The sequence below is a fragment of the Notechis scutatus genome, chromosome 2, assembly GCF_049901735.1.
Source record: "Notechis scutatus isolate UNSWTSFEM ecotype Mainland chromosome 2, rNotScu1.2, whole genome shotgun sequence".
Taxonomy (NCBI): domain Eukaryota; kingdom Metazoa; phylum Chordata; class Lepidosauria; order Squamata; family Elapidae; genus Notechis; species Notechis scutatus.
The window spans coordinates 220,190,214-220,198,473 of NC_142010.1; the positions used below are offsets into that span (position 1 = coordinate 220,190,214).

The 8,260-nt window shown below is 32.9% G+C and overlaps 1 protein-coding gene across 1 annotated transcript in view; it reads left to right on the forward strand.

Moving 5' to 3' along the window:
- FBXL17 (F-box and leucine rich repeat protein 17) overlaps positions 1 to 7,407 on the forward strand; it is a 182,201-nt gene extending 174,794 nt beyond the window's left edge. Inside the window, exon 9 of the mRNA XM_026673000.2 lies at positions 5,575 to 7,407. Within this exon, the coding sequence (XP_026528785.1) occupies positions 5,575 to 5,712 (138 nt within the window). The 3' untranslated portion in view covers positions 5,713 to 7,407. The remainder of the gene's footprint in view (positions 1 to 5,574) is intronic.
- Positions 7,408 to 8,260: the final 853 nt, after the last annotated feature.

The window sequence follows — 8,260 nt, forward strand, 5'->3', positions numbered from 1 at the left end:
TTGTGAATAGCTATAATTTGCAGAAATCAAGAAGCTTCATAATTGATTCCGTGAATTTTTGAAATTTTATATGTAATTGGATATCTGATATTCAAAACTCACAGAATCCTATTAGAAGGCAATTTACTTGAATGCTTTCATCCACTTTCATCCCCTTCATCATGCTGCTTTATTTTAAATTTAGATCTACAACATTAGCTTTTTGAAAGATAGAATAAAATGAGAAACCGTCTAAAGGTGGTTGCTAAATCAACTAATTAATCCCCATATTATTAATAAAAATAATAAAGAGAAAGAACTTTTCAATACATATTTAGCTGAGTTGAATGCAACATTAAAAGTTTTGTACAACTGTTTTATCAAGTCTGATGTAGGAGTGCAAATAATTACTATTACATTTATATATATAATTTTATTCTACTGGGGCAGTTAGTTACTTGTACAGGTTGTATTAGTAATGTTTTATTAGTAATTTTTCCACAATTTATTAGTTTAATACTAGTACGGTATTTCCAGTTCAACATTTCACCCTTACTCAATTTGTAATATGGGAGCTATACTAGATACTCCCTTCAAACAACAGGGTACCATATGCATCAGGTGATTGAGGTAGCCACCTGGGAACGAGTTAAGCTTTAAGAGAAACAACCCTTGTTTATTATTTTGCATACAGACTTTGTGGTATTTATGGCAGAACATGGAAATTATGATCTACTTCACAAGAATAATATATAAGAAATGGGTCTGAGTTAAATTCACTTTGACAAAAGTAATGCATCAGTATTCAGGTAGATGCTAGCCTTGCAAGGTGCCATCACTTTGTCCACTTTTGTTGTTTTTAATCCATAATTCAGACTGAAGCACATTGTCTGAGATGCAGATGTTTTTCTGTGACTGTATTATTCAGCTACCCCTAAGCCATCAGCACTGAGGTAATCACTGAAACTCTGTGGAACATCTCAGCTGAATAGATCAAGTGCCTAGCACTTCACAGAGAATGATTTCACAAACCTTTTATTATGTTGTAGCTACAGGCAGAATTATAATTAGGCCACCTGAGAATGTTATTCATTCAACTATTAAGTTAAAAAATATACTTAAAAATAATTGAGAAAGTAATACACAGGATATATACACAGAAACTTGTTAAAACCATTGAAAAGAAAGATGGACATGTGAAAGGTTTCTAAACAGTAGATATAGTAAATTTGATATCTTAAGCATATAAATAGTTCACTGGGATTATTCGTTTATTTGTAAAATTTGTATAGCTGACCATCTCCATACCAGACTCCGGGAGAAGCCAATCCAAAAAATAAAAGTAGCAAAAATAATATAACGCCATATAAAATCATAAAACAAAATTGATATAGCATAATATTAGATATTAAAATCAGTTTCTGGAATAAGAATATAGTTTGGTTTTGTCTGTGAATTGTAGAATTTCCATAATTACCACCAGTGCTTTTATCTGATATACATGGGCAATTTTGGGTCGAGTTCATAAAATAGGTTATTTTGGTATTTATGTTATCTATTGCTGTCTGTTGCCACAAGTCCCAAAAATTCAGGTTTCTGTATTAGTTCAAAAAAAAAGATGATATTCATTATTATCTATCAGGTTGGATAGAGCCAAATCTTAAAGCTTGCAGTTATGAATCATACACATGATATGCTAATTGATACATTTGTTCTCTCATACTGGATATACAATAGGAGATTCTAAATATGATAACCAGAATTTCCAATATTAAATTATCACAATAAAGTTTTATTTAGTGTGTTACAGCTGCTTGTTGCAACTAGTATTTGGTTTGGTCTTTCATAGGAGATTCTAGACAAATATGATAACCAGAATTTCCAATATTAAATTATCCCAATAAAGTTTTATTTAGTGTGTTACAGCTACTTGTTGCAACTTGTATATGGTTTGGTTTTGTCTTTCGCCATGAAAGAACATCCAAGTAAGACAACCCACATTCATCCTCTGCACTAACTACTACAATTGCTTCATAATGGTGGTGGGAGTGGGGATGGAAATACATAAGCATTACATTATTCTAAGAAGGAGTGGGGCAGTCAGTTTTATGTAAAGCACAGAAAATGTTAAAGACATGAGTTTTAAAAAGGAAATACAACTAAATCTTGTTCACCAAAACTATTTACTATACTTATACCTTTCTATCATTACCAACTAGACTTGATTTCATCACTTATATGCATCATTTATATATATTGTCTTTTATTGTTTACAAATTTCATTGATTTTTTGAGGATTTCACCATTTAACTGTTATTTTTTTCAGTCTCCTTCCCCTTTCCTTAATATATTTTCCCTCATTTTCTAATTTACTCATCCTATATTACCAGATCATCTTAATATACTTCTTTTGTACTTGTCATTCAGTTTTACATTCAGTCCACATTCATTCAATACCCATTCATATTTTTTTCTATTTTATTAGACACATACTTTCTAAGTAACCTATTCCCACTGCATTCAGCTTTTATTTATCTCCTGACATACAAAGTACACAGAACAATGTGGTTATATATATACCCATTTTTGCTTCTTTGGAGAAACATTCCTTGCAACAGACCAATTATCATTCTGCAAACATTTTTATTTTCATCACATTTTTATGTTCATTCTCTGCTTCTTTTAATACTTCGTTGTTCTGACCATGTTCTTTGCAATTTGAGGAGAGTTTTTTCTTTAGAACTCAAAACAAATGAGTTCCATTTGAGTCACATTCCAGTTCTGCTGAACTTTTATATGATTGTTTTGAAAAAAGAAAGCCTGTGTTCAAATCATAAGGGATCCTGGATAATTTTATTCAGCAAGTTGGGCAAGGTTAATATATATCACTTTTCTAATCCCTTCAATAATTCCCAGCATGGCATATCCTATCACCAGCTTATTTTTCTGGCTGCTCAGGACCTTCCTTTTCTCCCTTGCCCTCACCAATTCAAATTATTGATGTGCCTCTTCCCTACTAAAGTGACAACAATAAACACAGCATACCACATCCCACTGGCCTATCCACTTTCTAGTGCATGCCCTCCCTCTCTTCAGCTCTTGATATATTTGGATTTTTCTGTCAGTTACATGCCACTCCCAAAACTCTTTTGCTCAGAACTTTAATTTCATCTCGTATAAAGAACAAAACATCCAAAACAAGTGTTTGGGTTCAGACATTATTCATGTGAAATGCGTTGTTTGGTGTACATAATAGTTCATGTATATAACATTTTGAAAATCCTTATTTGCAGATATATTTTTTTCTATTTTTTTCTCATCCATATTTTTACAACAGGATGCTATCTTTTAAGTTCTGGAGCATTTTGGCCAGTATTCCACACATTCAACCTAAGCCCAATTTATCTGAAATATGCTTACACTATTCTATGCAAGTTAAGATATCTAATTTAGAGACTACTTTGCAAATTAGGAGATCATTGTATATATCCTATCAACCAGTAGGTACACACAATATTATGATACTTACTCAGGATGATCATATAGTGTGTAGCCCTATCTAATTAATATCTCTTCAGCCTTTTGCAACTATTTTGTATGATATAGCCCTCACACATATATATCTAAGCAATGAATATAGTTGTTAAAATACTGCTCAGTGTACAAAAGTATCGTGTTTTCATAGAAGTCTGGGAAGTGCAGTCTCAACATCTGGAAGATGCCAACATTGGCAAAGGCTAATATAGGCCTTATGTGATCATCCACATATTGGAGTAACATTTCTGGTCAGTTTTAAAATGTGATTTACTGATATGTCTGAGCTGCCATAGAGCTTGTACCAGTACAGATTTCATTCTGATTGATTAAAAGGTGCTTCCTGTTTTTTAGACACATTCAGTGTTGCTATAATGTAGTTGTTTACAAAAGTGTTTAGAGCATGCAATGTCTCTGTGTACTTGAAATAGAAGTTAAACCAATTTTCTATCCAAGTTGCTCTTCAGTTGACAAATCTCCCAATGAAGATTGAATGTTTCTATTATCAAAGCAGAAGAACTGTAGATTAAACCCGTCATTTATCCCTGTCATAAAATGCAATCACTGTTCATTCTCTGCACTGCCTAGCACAATTGCTTCAGTTTGGTGTTTGCTCAGGGCAGTGCGACTGGGAGGGGGAGACGGGACGAGGGAGGAAATAACAATAGAAAAGAGAGATTTGAAGAGCATCTGTTATTGTTCTTTAACATGTCCTCGCCCAAGGATTTTAAGACAATTAAATATATATTTGTGGTAAGAATGGAAAATGCCTTGGATATGTAAATTTATTTTAGTTCAACACTGGACTCAATAAAGTACAAAGTGAACAATTGTAACAGAGGAGCACTGTTAACAGTATTGAAATTAAATATTGATGTATTTTAAAATTCAATAAAAAATTCTAAGGAAAGCTACCTAGAAGTCATGTTCTTAGGTTAATCTTGCTTTTTAATCTAAAGAATGATGGAAGCTGTCTGGCTCTGTGATATGAACTATAATCAGCTTAAAAATAATTGACAAATTAATCCTTTCACAGCACCGCAGTTGTAGAGATGTTAAGTTTAATTAGGCCTTATTGATTGCTTTGTATGATCGAGGACTAAAGGTAATATCTCTACTTAAGGTCTAGCACAAATATTTCTGACCTTCTAAGCTGTACGTTTTAATTATTGATTGTGACGATTTCGGTTATTACACAGGGAAGACTTTAATTCTTTCGCAATGAGAAATGTGGGAGGGGGGCAAAATTGCCCTCCCTTCTCATGAAAAGATGGGTTTTTCATTGACAGCTAAAAATATATGATTCAGGTTCATATATTCAGATTCATAGTTACCTTTTGCTTGAATTGTTGTAACAATACAGCCTGTCTAGACAGTATTACAATCACTCTGAATGATAAGATTCAGAGTTTAGAGACATTTTTCCACCCAGTATTGCTGCTGGAAGCCCAAGTGGCTGCTATATTAACCATTTTTGTGTTGTTGTGCCCTTTTCTGGAGCTGTTTGTTATGATTACAGTGGATCTAAATGTGATTGCAATGGGTTTACCTGAAGATGCAATTAAAGAGTGCTCAGAAACCCCAACATATCTAAGATGTTGTGGGCAAATTGTCTTTTAATATGATTATACTATATTAACCTTGTTCCAAATCCATTGATTTCGGGTGGGAGTTTAATTCAAGATTCTGGTTCTTATGGTCCAATATGTGTACCTTTATTCTTATGAACCTATTAGACTCATGTTCTTCTAAGGTGCTGGGCCCATGTTCACTGGAGCAGCCCACTCCCAGCCTCTCACCATACCTACCTATGCCCATACTTATTCATACTTTGGAGCTTCTTTGCTTGGGATGTTAGAGTTGTTTTACTTTTGTTTAATTTTAGGCAAGTTATTAATGCTTTGAAGGATATTGCTCCAAAACATTTTCTGATAATTCTAAATACAAACAATTCTGTATTTGAAAGATAGTCATTCTCTTGTTCTTGCTTAGAGTGAGATTAAAAGACAGCATGTGGTATTAGTGATAAATAATATATAAAATTATTTCTTTTACATGTAGGTGAGTGAAGTGACTGTGGAACAACTGGTACAGCAACACCCACATATCACCTTCAGTACAGTGCTACAAGATTGCAAGCGGACCTTGGAACGGGCATACCAGATGGGTTGGATACCCAGTATGTCCAGTGCCTCTTAACTCATGCTATGGCATTAAAAAAAGAGATTTAAACTGAACAATTGAAAATGGTTAAGGATTTTTAATTAGTAGTTCTTGCTTTTTGTTAAATATATGTTTTGTGTATGTATATGCAAGAGAGAGAGCATGGGTGTATGGCAGATGTTTATTCAGTCTTTTAATGGAAATATCAGAAGAAAAATATGGTCAGATATATTTAATTTTTCTGAAATGTTTATTTGTCAATTTAAAATCTGCAAATCAGTAGATTTTGCAGAGAGCTTGCCCTTTTTTGTAAATTGAATGTTTACATAAACTAGAATACTGCTTGGATGTTTTTTCAAGGTATATGTTCATGATAGAAACAATTCTTTAGAGATGCATTATAAGTTTTTTTTATTTGTTGTTTAAGAGCTTTAGGTTTTAACTGCGCAAGTGAGTTTCTTCTAGCTCTAAGATTAGTTTCAACACTATAATATGTTGTTATGCCTTTTTGTTTCATGCTATTTATTATTAATAGTCCATAGTTCTTTTTAAATTGTAAGTTGCAACTCCTTTCCCAAATTCCTCTTAAATTAGAAGGAATAGATAATCTTAAATCAGATCAGATATGGCTAACTTCTTGTGCATTTTTTAAATGCACATTTATAAAAATCTACAAAGGTACAAAAATATAACAATTTTTATGATAAATTTTATTTTGAGTGGAATCTTTAATAAATGCTGGACATAACATAATGGCAATTTAAGTAGACTGGTCTCTAAAATAATATTTTTCATTGTTTGTGAATGTATGTATTTAAGTGGATATTCCTTGATTACATTTCTACATCTTTTCACTTTCCAGTTTTGTACATCTTCTTTTTAATTTTCAGCACTTTTTATTATTTAGATTGGTGAAAAGTAGAGTAAGGATTCAGGATTCCTCAGTGTGTAAAGAAACCTCAGACTTGCATTTCCTGTATGCTTCTACAGCATCTCAGGGGAGAAGGAAAGAAACATCTGCCTCCACTTAAACTTCCTGTTATATCTAAATCTGCAGGAATTGTAGTTAATTGAAAGTACGGTTAAGTCAAACAAGTCAGAATCAAACTATAGTATCTGTTTCTGGCCTATTTCTTCATATATATAATTTAAACAAAGATGTTTGGAGATGTATTTCTCCAAAAATGTTCATAATTTATTTCAAACTAGAAATGAATTGTTTTGGTCTCTTTCTATGAAGCCCAACTGCTGACTCATTCTATGATGCCCAACTGTAATTCAGATCTAATGTTCATAATGCATTTTTATAAAGCATTCTCTCATCCATGCCAATATGGTAACTTTTTCAAAATACATGGAAACTCCTGTAGGAAGTATGCAAGTCTATTCATTGGCCTTGGATTTGAGTAAAAATGTTTGCATGTGTTAACTACTGTACTTATAAAAACAAATTAGGCCAAGCTCATAAATATCTTTATGCTGTCATTCACTCAGGTTTACAACTATAATGACAAGTTATAATGAAATATGTAACCTCAGATGGAATCTTAAGAACTTTTTAAAAAAATGACAGCATATAAAACCACTTGCTCAAAATAAACTTTGTATGACCATGTATCTGCATTCATGTTAACCATAAAGCACACCATACTGATGTAAATCATCCCTTAGTAAGAAGTTTATTATCCCACAATGTTATATAATCCTAGGAATAAATTTTATGGAATTCAATCTGGCCAGATGTGTATAGAATGACATTGTTATTCTTCATTCAACATAGAATATCAAATGCTGCCGTAAGGTAAAGAGAAGATTTTGATTACATTAGATACTTGGTACTGATAGTTGTAAAATCTTTTTTGATGAGAAACTTCTATCTAGAATCAGAGTTTCATTTTAGTGAGGCATACTAGTTTTTATTTATCAAATATCTACACTGTTCATTTCACATAATTAAGTCTGCATGGTTTACAAAGAACATAATGAAACAATATAAAATATGACTAAAAGCAAAATAGTTAAAAACAATTAAAATCAACGTTAAAATATATAAGTTAAAAGTGAAAATTAAAGTTTAAGTGTTCACAAGACTAAAAAGGTAAACTAGATTGAGGGAGAACCCTCAAGCCACCAACCATTCCCACAGTTGCATAACTATCTTAAATCCTCATGTTAAGTGGCATAGCCAAAAAAACTAGAACAGTGGGGGCTCGCCTTACCTCTGGGCTAAAATGTTCCACAAGCAGGGGAAACAGCAAAAAAGGCCATCTTCCTAGATCTTGCCAGTCAAAATTCTTTAACTGACAGGATTCACAGCTTGCCCTCTCTGTTTAACCAGGTATAATGGGTTCATGTAATTGTGACAAGAAGGTACCTTGGATACCCTTGTCCCATGCCATGACAGATTTTAAAGGTGATAACCAATATTTTAAATTGGACCCAGAAGCCAACTGCTCACACCACTACATTCTGCACCAGTTACAGCTTCCAGGTAGTCTTCAAGGGTAGCCTCATGTAGAGCACATTGCAGCAGTCCATCTGGGAAATGATCAGGGCATGAGTGATTGAAGGGCTTCTCAATCCA